Source organism: Hydractinia symbiolongicarpus, chromosome 8, assembly GCF_029227915.1.
Source record: "Hydractinia symbiolongicarpus strain clone_291-10 chromosome 8, HSymV2.1, whole genome shotgun sequence".
NCBI classification, from domain to species: Eukaryota; Metazoa; Cnidaria; class Hydrozoa; order Anthoathecata; family Hydractiniidae; genus Hydractinia; species Hydractinia symbiolongicarpus.
The window spans coordinates 26,601,683-26,619,015 of NC_079882.1; the positions used below are offsets into that span (position 1 = coordinate 26,601,683).

The 17,333-nt window shown below is 32.7% G+C and overlaps 1 protein-coding gene across 1 annotated transcript; it reads right to left on the bottom strand.

Annotated features, from left to right (window-relative positions):
- Positions 1-790: 790 nt before the first annotated feature.
- Positions 791-15,610, bottom strand: LOC130656041 (nucleoporin NUP188-like). Its single transcript, XM_057458877.1, has 44 exons — positions 15,366-15,610; positions 15,232-15,286; positions 14,697-14,770; positions 14,547-14,625; positions 14,387-14,467; positions 14,083-14,127; positions 13,904-13,996; positions 13,752-13,805; positions 13,345-13,401; positions 13,217-13,267; positions 13,043-13,129; positions 12,878-12,954; positions 12,540-12,614; positions 12,415-12,460; positions 12,142-12,249; positions 11,623-11,808; positions 11,346-11,531; positions 11,047-11,230; positions 10,421-10,649; positions 10,198-10,285; positions 9,713-10,049; positions 8,722-8,794; positions 8,508-8,633; positions 7,790-7,865; positions 7,127-7,662; positions 6,998-7,052; positions 6,517-6,590; positions 6,362-6,437; positions 6,197-6,289; positions 5,884-6,041; positions 5,275-5,420; positions 5,051-5,166; positions 4,827-4,958; positions 4,547-4,615; positions 4,186-4,269; positions 3,766-3,906; positions 3,519-3,656; positions 3,367-3,441; positions 3,119-3,264; positions 2,719-2,797; positions 2,126-2,257; positions 1,683-1,762; positions 1,463-1,592; positions 791-1,154 (listed from the first exon to the last, which is right to left on the bottom strand). The coding sequence occupies exons 1-44, from the start codon at positions 15,368-15,370 to the stop codon at positions 954-956; spliced, it is 5,133 nt and encodes a 1,710-aa protein (XP_057314860.1). The 5' UTR covers positions 15,371-15,610; the 3' UTR covers positions 791-953.
- Between the last annotated feature and the right edge of the window lie 1,723 nt (positions 15,611-17,333).

Genomic DNA, 17,333 nt, shown 5'->3' on the forward strand with positions numbered 1-17,333 from the left:
ATAGCTCTGTTTTATCTGTTTTGCTTATATGTATATTTGTGAAAATTTAGGCTCTGCATGTTACATGTATAACCTATTATCATCCTCGTTCCCAGCTCTCATGTAACAATAAAGTGCATATATATTACGTACATTTAGCAATAGCAAAGAACTATATATGTATACTTAGGGACGAATTTGACCAGATAGCAGCCCTGTTTGCACCAAATATAAGATTTCATACATTTCGAAAACAAAGCTCTAAGGAGCATTCAAGGGTTTACCGACCTTTTTCGAGAAAAATGATACTAATTTTAACGGGTTTATAAGAATACGCTTTGTAAGAACAAAAACAATAGACCTATTGTTAAGAACAATAGACATAAGAATACTGACCAGCCTGGTTAGAATTTTTATAGTACATAATTTCGCGAATATGGCCAAAATGCGCTAAAATAAAATACCGGCGAAAATTAGGATTATTTAGTTCGGTTAAAACAGAAATTTTAATGAGAGAAAATAACATAATTAGATTTCATAACCTGACGACTAAAAAACAAAAAAAAACACAAAGGAGGAATATATTGCATTTCCCAGACTTTTAAGGAGTTTGGATTAGTGATCACCTAGAGTCATATAATGTGAGATAATGCACACTTGGTTTTTCTCGTTCCACATCATTGAGTCACCAATGTCATACAACTCTGTACATATCTTTATGCAACATGCAAGTCGATAATTAATAAAATTAAACAAATTGTTCTCATATCGTCTGCACACTACCACCTTGGTTAAAGATGAAATCATAAAGCACTTTTTTGAAAATTATAATACATCTTAAAGTTTACACAAAATCTTGTTTCATTTTTTCACAAACTAAAATTTTTTCACTATGTTTGTAATCTTTACTTCTTTTAGAGCTCGTTAATCTCATCGGACAAAGGTTTTATTGCAATCAACCCTTCATGTATTATTTATCGTAGCAAGTTTTTCGTGTATACGTCGATTAATTTAAGTAAAGAATTCTCTTCCTCTTCACTGAACGACGTCGATAATTTACTCGGAGAACGTCGGTACGTCGCCGACATACTGCTTCCTAACTTGTCGGATGATATCGGAGATGGCGGAATACCACGTCGTGAACGGAATCGTTGAACAGCATGCAAAAAATTGCTCTGAAAGTGTTAATTGAAATTTTAATTTTACTGGCACATGTTAATTCGTTGTCTTAGTAACAGACATAACAAAAATAATTTTTTAGTTTAACATTGTTAAAAAAAGAATTCATAAAAGTTTAAATAAAAATAACACTGTGGCGCGTTTAAAATCTTTACATGGGCGGTTGCACCAGGAACCAAATATATTGAAGGCGGAATGGGGCGTACTGTACGACAGCAGTAACGTAAATAAGAAATATTTTCCAAAGACATTTTAATTAATTCGCCTGTACATAATAAATAAGGGTGGCAACGCGAATACTTACAAGTTCACTGCCAAGTTCTCTCTTCAAAAACTGCTTTTGTCGCGCCTCGATACTTGGATGACGTAAGTAGCAAGACGCTTGTGAGATTAACACTATCAAAGCATTATCAATAATAAACCATAATATAGATCTAGAAAAATAATAATAAAGAATAAGAAGAAAGCATTGTTGCGCTGTTAAATAATTGCAGCTTAATGTGCGATTTTCACGCATATATTACCGTCTGCGTTCGTCATCAGTGGTAAGTGACTGAATAAAATCTCTGTCCGGTGTCGTTCTATCCGAATCGCATTGACTCATCTAAAAATCATACAAAGAATCAACATTGTGCTGGAACAGAAAGTTTGTTGGCGAGCTAAAGTGTAGTTTCTTACGTACAAAAAAATGTTGTAATGAAACAAAAATAAGTCAAAATAGAAGTTTTCGCGTTCTTTACTTTTGCGAAAATAGGTCAAAATAGAAATCTCACCGTTCTTCACTTTTGCGAAAATGGGTCAAAATAGAAAAAAATCTTAGTGTTCTTTACTTTTGCGAATAGACGAAATAATGTTTTAAAAGGAAAATTGTGTTTAAAAAAGTCAACACCAGCGGATATATAAAAAAGCAAAATTTTCGCAAACGTTTCTGCTTTCAAATTATAAAACAAGTTGGAAATCATTGTACCCTTTTAATCATTTTCAAACAGGTGCTTAAGCAAGAAACAAGGGTACCAAATGATGGTGGTGGTTCTGCGTCTAATGATGGAGATTGAAAACTTAAATCTATCAGCGGAGAAAAACTGTCTATATCCATTCCCTAAAAAAAGTATGAAATAATTGATTAAGTAACCAGACAGGATCACAAATATATGTTGTAGTATCCGATAAAAGAGGCGTCACAAATATTATCGACACCCCATCGACATCAGAAGTGTAGTCAGCTGTTAATATTGGCAGAGCCGAGTATTACAAGCCGTGCCTTTGACGTCATGAAAGTTAAACAGATAAAAACAGATTTTTATTAACAGATCAGCATACTTAAATAAACATAAATAAAAAAAAGAAATAACTTGTTTAAATATATCTCACACCAGCAAGTGACATATCACAAAGGTAAAGAAGACAACTACGAATAATTTGAGTGCTAAGGAAGGTGCTTTCATATACATCATTCATAGTTTACGAATTTTATTAATTTTTATTTTCTATGACATGGTGATGGGAAAGATATTTAGCTCGCACTGCATATCGATCTGAGAAAAAAAAATTGAACGTTACCTCGTCTAGTATAGATTCGACAACATTCGGCGTCAAACGTCGTAAGGTGCCGACAGAATTGCATAATATGTTTATTAACCTAAAAGATAGTATTTCTATTGCGTGAAAAGAAAGATATGTAGATCTCAAACAGAAATTTTTTTAGGTTAACTTTTAGGTCATTCGTCAAATTAAATCCACGCCGAATATTAAGATAAGGAATTTTAAGGCGCTCCACCTCTCGTAGATTCTATGATACGCACGTGATTTTTGTTGATCTTAAAATTTTTATATTGCTATAAATTGGTAGTCAAAGTTTTTAGTAATAAAATGGGATGTTTATTACTTTAATGCTCGAATTTTGGAAGACAATTTTCATTGTTTTAAAATAACGTGTAAAAAAATAATCGTTTTTGCGTACCTGTTGTGAGCGAGTTCAACATGGGGCGAAAGTTGTTCCAAAACATCACTGTTAACACCCGACTTTGCACTGTCACTACGAAAGGACGTCGGACTCGGAGTTTTTGTTCTATTTATTATATGTTCGATATTATCTCCCGCTTTGCACTAAAAATAGTTTTTATTATTAAAAGAGTATTGTGGTTAATTTTTTGGAAAAAAATTACTGATTTGAATAGCCATCTTAGAATGAAGTTACAAAAACTCTACCTCGACTAAGTGACTCAGCAATTTCTGCCTGGCCAGCAAGGCAACACTGGTTCGTACCATCTGTGCTATACCATGCTAAAACAAAAAGACAGAACTTCTTTGCAGCAGTTTAAAAAAAATTAGAAATAATTGTTGAGATTGGTGAAACCTACCTTTATATTCTGAAACACTTCTGGCAAAGCAAATGAGATATCGTTCTGATAGATAGCCAGTTCGTAGCATAACGCAGAAAGTTGCTCCGCAGTCTGCAAATTATCCCCCATTACTAATTGCGTGATTAAATTCATGCTCTAAAAATAGAACTTAAATATTCTCAGAATTATAAAAAAAGGTTCAGACGACAGCTGCATGATTGGATCACTCTGATACAAAGATAATTCACATTGACTTTTGTCCTACCTGAAAAATCGTTTCTTTATGCGTACCAATAAAATCTATAGAAGACTGAAGAAACGCGAATTTCGACACTTTCAACAAGCGAGATGTGATTCCAACAACCAGTGACCAGATTCGAAAAAGTTGTTCCTGATTGGCGTCAACCTATATTATATAAGCTTACATTGAAAAAAGCTATATTTTATAATTTATATACTACATGCTTCTTTATAAAAATATACTCTATAAGAATATTCAAAGATGAAATTAGACAAAAAGTTAAGAATATCCTAAAAATATGCTCATACTGAAATTTTGCAAGCAAAAAGCAATAAGTTTGCAAATTCATTTTTTCGTGTTTTTTTTCCTTTTCCTAACATTGTCATTGTCTCAGGTTTTATGTATTTTTATTCTTATAAATGAAACCTGTAATGTAATTCTAACCTGGTCTGTAGAATCCAGATAAATCTTCTTCACGCTGAGTGACAAAAAATTACCAACACCGCTATGGATAAGATGCTCTGCTGTCTGAAATACAATAAACGATGTTGGATCTTAGTTCTGTAAAACAAATTCCTCGAACAAGATTATTGTATTTCCTTTTTTGAACATGTCATATTATTTAATGTGTTTTTATTGTACCCATCGTTAAAATACCAGAAAGACACGATTAAGGCGCGCTCATTTCAAGAAAGCGCGTATTCGAAGAGAGCGCCTAATCGAGTCTTGTTTGAGGGGATAATGTTAGACCAAAGTTCCAACAAAGAAAATACTGAAAACTCAATTAATGCGAGAAAGAACAAACCTCCGGTACTTGAGCACAGTCAAGTAGAAAAGATAAAACAACTGCCACGTAATCCAGGTTCGTTTTTCTCTAAAAAATTCGAAAAGTTGTTGTATACAGGTACATACAGAATCGCAATCAAATCAAAACGAACTTTTCTTTGATTTATTTTATCCAGCAAATTTTCACTCCTACATTTAGCTTAAGCTGTTCGTTTGTCCATCAAAAGTAAAATAAATGATTTTTTTCACAGGAAAATAATTCAAACACTAATTTAATAAATACATAAATAGTAAACAACCTGTATACAAATATCAACAGTATTTAATAGCCCGTAAACGACGCCATTTTCTTTCAACACGTTTACGAATGCGGACGCCGGGGAGACACATCGCAACAACTCGTTCAACAGGCTCATGCTTACAACGTGAGTCTAAAATAAAAATAAAAATTACTGAAGTAGTTTATACAATCAAATTATATTTAGTTGAAGCAGTATAAAGAAGAGGTACAATAAAAACATACGGATAAATCTTGTTTTTCTGTCACCGGATCACCAAAATGTAAACAGCCATCAAACTGCAGCCATTTGCAAACTAACGTTGCCATGGAAATAAATTCATTCTGAGCAGTTGTCACATCTAAAGATTTTGATTTTAAAAAAGTTGCCTCGCAAGTATGACAATGAATAACTGGCGTTCAAGGACATAGTTCACCTCAAAAAGGTTGGTGTAGTCACTTTGGCTTACCGTCAGAAGAATAATCTTGCAGGATAACAACAGCGAGAAGATACAAATGCTGTTGTATTTGTGTGTGTAAAACTTTATCTACAGATTCACACTCGCGTAAAATTCTATCTAGTGAAGCCAACACACTTCTCTGGTTGGATATTAGTCTAAAAATTGCATTTTGAAAATAACAAATAATAACATCATTAAATATATAACACAGAATTAACCAGACAATATGCTGTTTGCAAAATGCCAGACTAAATAATGTCATTGTATCGTTTTGCACACATTTTTTTCTAACCATCAGTCTTAGGGTTTATTTTAATTTCAACTGAAATCTTCGCCTTACTAGTAGATACCGTTCTTGTTGAACATGTCAAGAAATGATAGCCAATTGCTGCGGTTCGTAGTGCTTCATTAATATATTCCTTAAAGTTGCATACGTAGAACTAGAACATCGCAATTATTCAATGGAAACCACTGTAAGCAACAAAAACCTTCTCCTTAAAATACACAGTCCGACCACGGGGCTTATTATAGTGAAATGTTATTGCCATTAATACATTATTAAGTCCTTAAAACTAAGAACGTTATATCAAAGAAGTGAGAAAAAGGGCCGAGCCCTACCTTTTCCACTTATGACATAACATCCAACATAAGTGTGATAGTTCCACCATCATGTCCCGTTTTAATTTTACACTTTCTACAGGTAACCAAGCCTCAATAGCTTTGATAAGATCATGAAAAATTTGATCCACTGTATCCTCCAAACCAGAGGTACTTTCCTAACAAGTAAACACGTGTGAGTTTTAAAATTTTGGTATTACGCCTAATTCTGCGTCCAAAAATATTGTCGAAACTATGCTCTAAAATCTATAGTCTAAAGTAGCAAGTATTAGAGTCTTGTTGGCAGCAAGAACTACGCAGCAATACTACCAACCTGAGTTTTCGACATAACACATAGAAACATTCGCCATGATTTTACAAGCAGCAGCTGTGAGGAGGGGTTGATCTTTGTATTGGGAAGAAGAAACTATGAAAGAAGATGTAATGATAAAGTATGTCATTTCGATGGAGATGAAAATAATCAAAATAAAAGACTCACATGAGTAATACACGAATAGGATTTCCCGTCAGATAACGATCTTAATTTCTTATCAAGTTCTTCATCAAACTGATCGCTATTTAAACCAAAAAAATATATATAAATACATTACTTTACACAAAAAATTAAAAAAAAAAATTAGAGTAGAAAATAACCTTTTCACGTAGTAAGCTTCGTATGCAACGATGTTCAAAATATGACTGGTCACTTCAAGTATCCATTTGCTAGCCTAAATACAAGTGTATTAGTGTATTATCTTTTTGGAATATTTAGCAGTATGAGATGGACCAAAACAATTTTTGACATTATACTCCAGAAAGCTTTTTCATACAAGAAATTTTTGTGAGAGTTCAACATAACGGATAAAGGACCGAGCACAAAAGATCAGTTCAGAAAAGCGATAGATATAAATTCCAGATAAACCCAATCCCATTGTTATCCAATATCCCAAAAATTGCGTCTCAACAGTGCCAGCTACAATTGGGGGGATTATCAAGACTCCGTATATAGCAGTTCTGTTCTTGAAGATTTGAAAGTAGCGCTTAAGGTGCTAGTCGATATTTTTTTGCTTGCTTACAAACCAAAATAGGACAACTTTTTACTGCATGTGCAACTGTAGTCGGCAGATTAACATACCTTCAACTTTGGCAACTCGTACAAAGGATTGATGACAATATCCCAAAAATCTTTGCTAAACGAAAAAGAAAAGAACTTTATCGAAATATTTTCAAAACTAAAACTAACCGTTATTGTAACTCTAAGTACCTCTTCTTAACCAACGTCATCGCAACGTCATATCTATTCATCCATATTGCAGCAAGAAATTCCAACGCAGACGAAGTTAAAATATCGATTTGCTGTTTGTCTTGCAACACATCAAGTATGGGAAGTAAACAACTAAATTTCCCAATCGTGTTTTTCTTATCCTTTCCTTGCGATATTTGTGTAAACGACTCGATTATACCAGGTTGCGTCTCAACACAGGTAGTTAAAAACTCGATTATCGCAACTTTTAGTCTGAGAGCCTCAACTCGCCCGTTCAATCGATTGACAAACGCATTCCGTATCCCTTCAAGTGATTCACCGAAGCATGCTGTCAAAATTAAGGGAAATTTAGCAACAAGTAATCGAAGCACAATCACTGCTAATGTAGGAAGCTTTGGATCTTCTCGATGGTAAATAAATTTCGCAATAAGAGAAAGTAATGTAACTTTTTCCGTGGTCTGTATAAAGTCGAGCTCAGAAACTTGTGTGACGTATTGCAGTCTGAAAGCATCTTCCAAAGGCGATACATCCTCACTCTATAACATGAAAACAAATATTTAAAAATTATGTTATTCTTTTATCCAAGACTTGCTACGGTGAAGTGTGTTAGAATGCAAGTGTCTTTTCCGCAGTGATTAAACTTGAGATAATATAATCACACACCCGTTTTCTTTCATAGAGCAATCTGTTAATGACAGCAAATGACAATTTTACTAGCTGAATGATGTTTGACATTTGACTAAAATTAAAAAATCAAATATATTGATGGCTTAGCATACAGAAATGCACTGTTGAGATATCCTATCAATTACAAAACAATGTTGCTTTTCAACTTTCATGCCTTAAATAGCCAACGGTATTGAGAGTACGCATAAAAAGAACCAATGCAATCGAGTTCCTCTTCTGAGTAGGCGAAAAAACAAAGGAAAACGCAGCCATTATATGATTTTTTAGAAGCTGGTCTAAACTATGGCTGGGACTGAAAAAGAATATTTCTTTGAAGAAATCGAAAATCCTTTTTAACAGAACAATCTTCAAAAAAGTAAGAAAAAATGTCAAAATAAAATGTACAATATACTTGCACAAATGTACAATATATCAAATTTCGCTAGTTGCACTCTTTAACGCGTCTACAAAATAATCCACGTTGGGATCGGCAATAATTAGCACATTTTGGGGGTATGGTTCCGCTGTAAACATGGACAGGTTCAAATTGCATGAATTTACTATAGGAATAATGACTTGTATCACTTGTGGGGACGTCATACAGTTTCCATAGAGATAAATCTTAAACATGAATCACGTAAGCAATTTTTTTTTAATCTTATAGATTTTTTCTTGAAAAAGCTTAGAGACAGGATTTAAAGAAAATTATTCTAACCTGACACTGCTGGTCAACATTTCTTCTAGAGTATCAACACCAACACTTACGATGGAAAGTAATGATTCTCCAGCGTTGTGATAAAGCAGCCCTTCTAATACTAATGATTTTAACGAAGGTGCGTTTCTAAAGGTAAGCAACCGGTTTATAAAACCTTTTTAACACTTTAATGAATTAGGGCGACGATAGATAGAAGAGGGTAACCAATACTCACCTGTCATTATCAGAAGTAAAGTCGTTAAATGCAGGTGACAATATAAGATGGAATATTTCTAAACATCTTAAACCTAAAGATATAAATGTTCGAATTACGAAGAAGACTATTTCCATAAACAATTATTGATGCTCATGTTGCAACCTGAACTTATGAACATGGAAATGTTTAGGTTATGTCATGACATTTGCGTCATGGAATTTTAATCAGTAGCAATTTATGCCGGCGTAAGCACAGTATTATATCTGAATTTTTGGACCTTTTCGATGTGACTAGCACTCAGAAAATCTTGAAAAGTGCGACAAGCAAAATTTAAAGGCCATTAACTTGCTCTATAGGTTTAAAAAAGTGGAATATTTCGATATCAATTTTTGCGATTGAACTTGAAAAAACGAGTTTTACGGAATTGGGCTCTAAGCAAAGAAATTGCGAGATGTATTTTAGCGAATGTTTATAATATGTAAAAAAAACTGACATTTTTTTTTTTTTTTTGCGAATCGGATGTTTAAGGGTATGCTAAACAAAGATCAAAGGGTAACATTTGTTTTTGAACTGTATTTTAATAATTCTAAATCTCACAAATCATCTAGAATTTCGAAAAATGTTATAAATGGGAGGTTCCCCGTCTCTTACGCCCCCTGGGATAGTAAATGAGCGCGCAATCTGATTTTCCATAGCCAAAACACCACGGTGGAGGCCGGAAGAGCTTAGAGTGACGACAAAAACTTTATTCAGGGTGTTTAAAAAGATAACATTTTGTGATACTTATTTTTGCAAATGCCAGTTGACAGATATTTTTGCGGGATCTATTTTTGCAGATATGCAAAATAAAATTTTTTTGGTTGACATAACTTTTCAAAAAGGGACCAAATTCACAAAAATTAACCCCACAAAAACTATTCTCGCACGAATTTATCCCGCATTAATTTATACACATAAGGTAACTAAAAAGTCTCTGTCCAAAAAAATTATGAATAGTCGAAAAACTTACCAATTCTTTCTTTGTCTTCAACGGTGGCAAATCTCCATTTTCCAAAATTTGCGAAAACTTCTTTGATAATAAATACAATATTTACAGCAACATCAAACTGAAGTTTATTTAATGCTTGATCTTTTTTTGCTTCGCACAAAGAGAGTCCATTCAAACACTGCAATACAAATCCTAAATATTCCCTCGTAACTGCAAAATCTCCACTCGTCATTTCAAGCTGGTTTAATAGGACACCATAAAATCCAGTGGCTAGGTGTAGATGAGAAGATGTCGTGGTTTGAAGGATACTGGTGTTGTGAGAAGGTAGAAACTTTGTGTGTGAAAGTTGAGTCCATATCTAAGCGTGAGACAAAATAAGCTATCTATCTACTGTGGTTGTCTACAAAATGACAACAAAAACGCAGACATGGTTGTCACAATCATCCTTCATAAAATCCTTTAAAAAATTGTATTAACTAATTCACAAGATTGGAATGTATACTTACTTCTAACGGGAGTTGCTGTGAAACAAATTGAAGACACTTTAAACAGGACGCTAGCAGTTCTACTGGTGGCGTTTTCAACTGTGAAACTCTATTAAAAGAAATAAACGAGTTAAAACAATGAAATTATTCTTAGCATAACGACGCATCATAATTAACAAAAAACAAACGCACAAAAACAAATAAAAAAACAAACAAAAACAAATAAATAAATAAAAAAACAAACCTTCTGATCATCTTCACCACAGATGCAATGATAGCTTCTAAGTCTTCAATTTTGTTGGGATCATGTTGCAACATTTCTGAGGTGATTTCGACGATACATTTTGCAACGAGTAACCCATCTTCTCCTGCATCTGTTGTGTGCGTCATTGGATTGTCGATGATACCGTTAAGTTGCAACATTAAGTATAACCAACCAGAATATGAGTAAGTCCATCTTATTAAGCGTATATCTAAAGTGATACACAGGTTTAACGTTCACCATAACAACCCAGAAAAAGAGTATTCTGCTTTGTCTTTTAGTAATATGTAAAACAGTGTGCTCTCGTTTCTATTTTGCTGCATTTTCCGCTATAGACAAAAACATTCACGAGCTTTTTTTTACGCATAAATTGCGCTATAGAGAAAAAATGCAGTGAAAAGCCTTTAGTAGCAACAACAGCTTAGTGATAAATGTGATTGGGAATTACCCTGGATCTAATCCCGCTCGTGGCGGTTGCAAATGTTAAGTCAGCTGGAGTTCCAATTTCAGTTCGATTTCACTATCACCTGATAGTTTTCGGGTCTTGAGATCTCTCTAATGCAGTTATAAAATTAAAAATGATAAAAATAACTTGAATTCCTAAGTACCTTGTTTGTATGCAAACAGTTTTCCATAAACACCAGCATCCAAGGTGATGGAGTCTGATTGATATTTTATTATTATACGTTCAATTTTTCTTTTCCACATGTTCTCACAAGCTTCTATCTCAGAAACGTTATTTTTCCCAAATAGTTCCGTCAGCGTATTCTGCTTTTCCAACATCTCAAATACCTAAATAATTAAACATCACCTTTTTAAATTTATAATACAACAAGTTTAAAGTATTGCATTTTTTTTTAATTCAACAAAAACCTGTTTTCAACAACATTTGCAAAATTACACATACCATATCGGCACTCTCTTCACTTGTGCACAAACTTGCTAGTAAGCGAATGTATGGAGTAACTTGGTAAGGAAAACGTTTCTTTGTAGAGTTCAACAACAGACCTAAACCACCTGCTTGATCTTGAGAAAGAAACACCAGTGACAAAGAAGGTTCTGATAAGATTTTACATGAAATCGATATTAAAGTCTAAAATATAATACGCACAGTTATAAAGGCCATTAAGATTTAGTCCTTTCCAAATAAAATGAAAATACTTCAAGCATGCATTCTAAATTACCTGGTAATCGCCCAAGGTATCTTCATGGAAAATAGTCAGCATTAGACTCATTAAAATGTAGACAAAAGATTTCACTAGTCCAGCCAGTGGATCGTTCTTTTTCTCAAATAATGGATACAGTAAGAGATTATGTAAATAATTGATCACATTACATCTGATAGCAGCATCACCGAACATTTTCGTGAGCTAAACGTCAAACAAAAGTATGGTTGGATAACACAGCAAGAATATTTACAGGGAGGGCAGGTGTTTTTGCAATGAAAAGCAATACCATTTAAAAAAATGTGATAACCTGTATGTGATGCATTTTGTCTGTCAATTCAGAACTTTTAACATATAAAACTTTTAATAGGAAGGAAAAACTAATATCACATTCATTTTCGTTCTATTTTATACCAAAAAGTGCATGTCAAAAGCTACATGTGTGACGACTTACATGATGAGGACATAAAATGTAAATCCAATATAAACTTTCTGACTACAAAAGGTAAATGCTGTCACGTTAATTTCTGTTTATACCTGTTGTTGTTGTTGTGGAAGACACACATGTCGAAAGACTGTCCATGCCATTAACACGGGTCCTTGATGTGCAACATCGTCCCAAGAATATAATAATTCGTCAACTTTCTACGAAGCAACACAAAAATTAGTGCAAAGTCTCTTTCAAAAAATTCAATAATCAAATCAAGCGTTTAAGAGAACGCAGTATTTCATGTCATTGAGTGCTATTCTATCAGGCTGACTTGAGCAAGAATATTTCAAAAAGTTGTAAGTGAATGTCTCTGCACATACCTTCCAAAAATTGTTCTTTAGGATATGATGTTCTTTTACATCAGAGCTGAACAATGTAAACACGTGTATTTTTGAAAGTACTATACTGTATCACAATTTAATAGAAGACAAAACAAGGGACTTACCTCTCGTCCTCACCAAATGATTTTCGAAGTAATTCCAAATCTAATCCTTCTAATAACACCAGAGAAGAGATATACCTAAAGCAAAACAAAACATAATATAACAGCACATAATTACAACAGCTGCATAATTATAATAGCACTAGTCGTTAGCCCGCGGAAAAATCCACTGGTTCGCCCGTCCTTTTTTATACCGCATTGCGTGCGTCTCGCTACCTGCGCAGCTAAGCTACCATTTTGCGTGACAGACAGACGGACAGACGAACGGACGGACGGACAGACGTATACAGGTATTATAATATAGATTATAATAGCATAATTCTGGATTGCGGTATGCTTACCCAAATCTTTCAATCAAGTGTTGTGTGTTCGGAGTCATGAACTTTCGATTTACTTGACTTACTCCAAAATGCTGACACTAAAAAGGTTATTCGTGTATACGTATCACACGTTGACATAGGACAGACAAATCATGTTATAAAACAAAGTAAAAATCTTTTACATACCCTAAAAAAGTTTGCCAAGTCCAAGAACAACTCAAGTGGCATTTCAAAATCTTTATAGTATAGAAATACTATTTCTACTAAGTGACACTGAAAACAAACAACAATTAAAGAGGTTGAAACAAAAGAATTGATAAAAAGCAAATACTAACAAAATATAATAAGAAAGCATTATACCTGCTCTAGTATATACTGTCTGGTAAATTCTCCTTGAGCAACTGCATTCCCCTGAATACACAAATTAAACAAAACGATAAAAAAAAGAAATTTATAACAGGCAAAAAGTATGATTTAAAATTAAATACCTTGATGCCAGCATGATTTGCAAGATGTCTGAACTTTTCTTTAAGCTGTTTAATAATCTAAATATTACAAAAAGTTGTCGTATAATTAACTTCCAGCACAGAATACATGTAACAGTAATCTTTCTCCACCGCTGCATTAGAACTAGCACGCATGTCTTAGGTGTGTAGGGCATATAATATAAGTACAGTTGGGTGAAATCATAAAAACCATTTAGCTTCAATTTTGAGATTATGTAGTAATGGTAGCACAGAATCAGTTATAATTAATAACATTATGTGACATGTGTCATAATAGAGGAAAGGACAGAAAATCATTTACTAAAATGAGAAAACACTCAAACATTATTCTCTTTCACCTAACCTTTCAAAATTTTAAAATTTACTGGGAAAATAAAATATTCACAAACCTTTTGTATGAAATTCTTATTTGCCAGATCATCAACAACTTTAGCAAATTCTTCCTTAAAAAACACAAAACACAAGCCTTCAATACATCACAATCACATGGATGGAAAGCCTTCCTAAAACGAACAAAACTGCTTGGTGTATGGTTACTTACTCTGTATAAACAAGTCTCATCTTGCCAATATGAGATTAAATATTTGATACATCTCAGCAAGTAACTTCTCTCTTTCATGTAAAATTCAAGTACCTGCGGAATAGAACAATGTTACCGAACAAATAGTACGCACAAACATAATTTTTTGTTGAAAAAAAAATTTGAAATACTTGATATACCTTTAATAGAAATCCATCTAATTGTGCATCATGTTTTAAAATAGCCTAGAACAAAACAAGCTAATAGTAAAATGACTATAAGAAGATCATGAAAAGGAAATGAAAAAGTTAATGAAAAAGTAGTTTTGTTCATATTAATCAATGTAATCAATAACCAACGAATCACTTAAGAAACGCAGAGGAACAACATTATTACAATGCTACGAAAAGTAGTAAAGCAATACTAAACAACCTTTCAGCTCCATTACTAAACCTTTACTATTACAAATCATCCTATTAGAGATATTAGAGGTACATCACACACCTGTAGTTGAGGGCCAGAACCTCTGAAGTCGATTCGTAAATAATTTTGAAAAAGTTCGTGTGTTTGCCATTCGTCAAGATCCTAAAATTTTATAAAAACATAACTTGCCTTTATTTTCATCTCTTTTAGGATTTATCACATTATTTTAATATATACTTACAAGAAACTGACTTAATTTCAGAATGAACTCCTTCCTTTTGACTGACTCAGTTGATTTTAATTTATTCAAAGATGAAGGACTAAAAACGAAGATAAATTATTTCAAGTATGAAGTTATTAGTACAGTTGATGTGAATATAGAAAAGCTCACTTCGGGGTTTTATAAAAATCAATTCCATTTTCTAACAAAGGTTTAAATCTGTTGAGTTCCTCACCAATCGAAGTCTGAAAAATAAAAAATATATATCACAACATAAACTGGTTATTTTTATTTTTATGATCTATATCTCCTTTTGTGTGAACATTTCATATTCCTTCAAATTAAACTTTCATGACAAAAATGTGTTATTAAATTTGTGTTCAACGTTTTTATAAGATACCCAAAAACTCTAAATAACAGCTTTCTCATCCCACAATAACCTTTTTAAAACATCAGGTAAATTAAGAGTAGCCTCAATTATTCTTAGCATTTGAAAAATTTAAGCCTTAATGTATTAACTGCATTTTTTCGCCCTGTTGGTCATGTAAAGTTTTTTCACTTGCTGCACTAATGTGCATCGCATAAAGGTTTGTTTGGACATTAACTTATTTTCTTAGAATACGCATATGTAAATGCATAATTGTTACCTTTTATTAAGCTGAATATTCTAATGTTACTTATAAAAATATGTATAAAAAATATTTACAGGATCTGAAAGGGATGACCTTCCACTGATTACGTTCCATAGTTCTCTTGTTGAGCTGTAAAACAGAATAGAGCACTGAATAGAATTGATAGAAACTGGTAGTAACAACCACTCGACATAATGAATTTACTTACAGCATAGTGAAGACTATGTTGTTGCAATATTTTTATATTCTAAAAAAACAATGCATTAAAATGTGTACCAAATAGGTTCCAGATTTTTTTTGATGTATCCAATAGGCAACTGTAAACATAGGCAAATCAAAAGGGATATTTACTCAAATTGAATGAACAGAAAATTGTACTTTGCTAACAAAATATTGAAACCAATTTTCAGGTAAGAGTCAAATCAATGAGCAACGCTTTTCCTTTTAGTAGAAAAAATACCTCAGAAAATCTTTTGCTTTTTCGGTTTTAAGAAGTACATGTTACATTGTCTCAATTTTTATGATCTGTGAGAAAAAAGTTGCTAATAGTTTTGATGTTATATTATGAAATACAAAGCCTAAGCTCGAAAGTACAGACCCAGCTTGCAAGGTATGTGCTCTTGACTGAGGGTTACGAATCCCTCTTATTACCTGGCTGCATCTCATCTGAAACATAAATGTTCTATGTAAACACAATAAAGCCATTTTTTAAGTCAAAATTTCTAAATTACCAACGAAGAATGAAAAACACTTGTTCGATGTGGAATTCAAGATTGTTGGATTATACAATTTTAACCAATCAAATCATCAGATTCCTGTTTCTAACCAGTTTTTTCGTATCAGTCAGGTAATAAATGTATAAAAATGTATATTAAAATTTGATGTGTAATAAAAAACATATTTGTACAGAAAGGATCAAAAGTTCAGAATATGACAGTATTTCAGGTAAGTCTAATTGGACATCCCCAATCAACTTTGAGCGAGTCAAGCAAGAAGTCATCTGAAAAAATCCAAAAAAATTTATTTAAAATTTTGTGCAAGGTCATCCATTGGGTTAATTTAAAGAAGAAAACACACAAACATTCTTACTTCTAGTCCAGCAAATACACCTTATTCTATTATCTAGAGAAGTTTTCTTTAAATCTTGCATTTATTGTTTATAAATGTTGCACAACAAACAATTTAAGTCATAAATTATATCTAAAATATTCATAAAAATACTAGTTTCCTTATATACAATTGTGCACAAAATATATATTAAAGAAATAATCTCAGAATAAATTCTAATTATTGGACATAATAGTGTAGATATTGTGATTTTTATATACATTTATAAGATTCTCCATTTTTACTTTATTCCAGAAAATTAACAAAGTGCAACATTAACAATCATGAAATTAACACAAAGGAAACTAACGCAAATGCCTATAAGAACTTACAAAAGGGCTTAATTGACACAATATAGCTATGCAAAAAGCGTATGAAAATATTTTGATCTTTATTTCAAGAATGGCTGCATTTTTTCTCTAAAACAATATCAGCTGCCCTACAGCCTACCTTAATCACATTAGTTGAGTCGACTTTATCAGAACAATCCTATTTTTTTTGTGCTAATCAAACAAGAAGAACATGTGTGAGCTTTGTATTGGGATTGCTGAAAAAATATAATATTAGTCTAATCGTTTTGTAAAAATCAATAGTGAGTAGCAAATTTCCCAATAATTTTTGCAGGAACTAATGTTCGCAAAACTGATAAATTCTTTCAAGTAAGTCTGATTTAGGGTAAATCAGCTTTTCGACAAGTGAAGTGAAGAAATTCCATTTTTAAAAGCTTTTAATTCACTGCTCAATATTTAAGAACAAAAATAGATAAAATCCTTGTTTCAGACTACAGTTTGAGCACTCAACATGATATTCTGAAGAAAAATTTAAGTACAAGGTCCCATCAGCTCTACGCTTAGGGAACATTAGTAACTTTGTACATATCAAGAAATTGTTTCTGGAGGACACCAGATTTTTTGTACTCCCAACATTCATGAAGGTATGGCAAGAAGAATTGCATGGCACCATCAGCAGGTAATAAAGCAAGAAACTCAGATGGAGTATATGCTCTTGTAAGACGCAGCAGAACACCTAAACCAAAATAAAAAAATTATAGATCAATTTGTCATTTTAG

Excerpts from the sequence above, each read along its gene's own strand:
- LOC130656041 (XM_057458877.1), bottom strand. Across the intron at positions 10,050-10,197 it reads CACAGCAACTCCCGTTAGAA|ATATGGACTCAACTTTCACA; the intron begins GTAAGTATACAT and ends TCTCACGCTTAG. Across the intron at positions 6,290-6,361 it reads CCTATTCGTGTATTACTCAT|TTTCTTCTTCCCAATACAAA; the intron begins GTGAGTCTTTTA and ends CTTCTTTCATAG.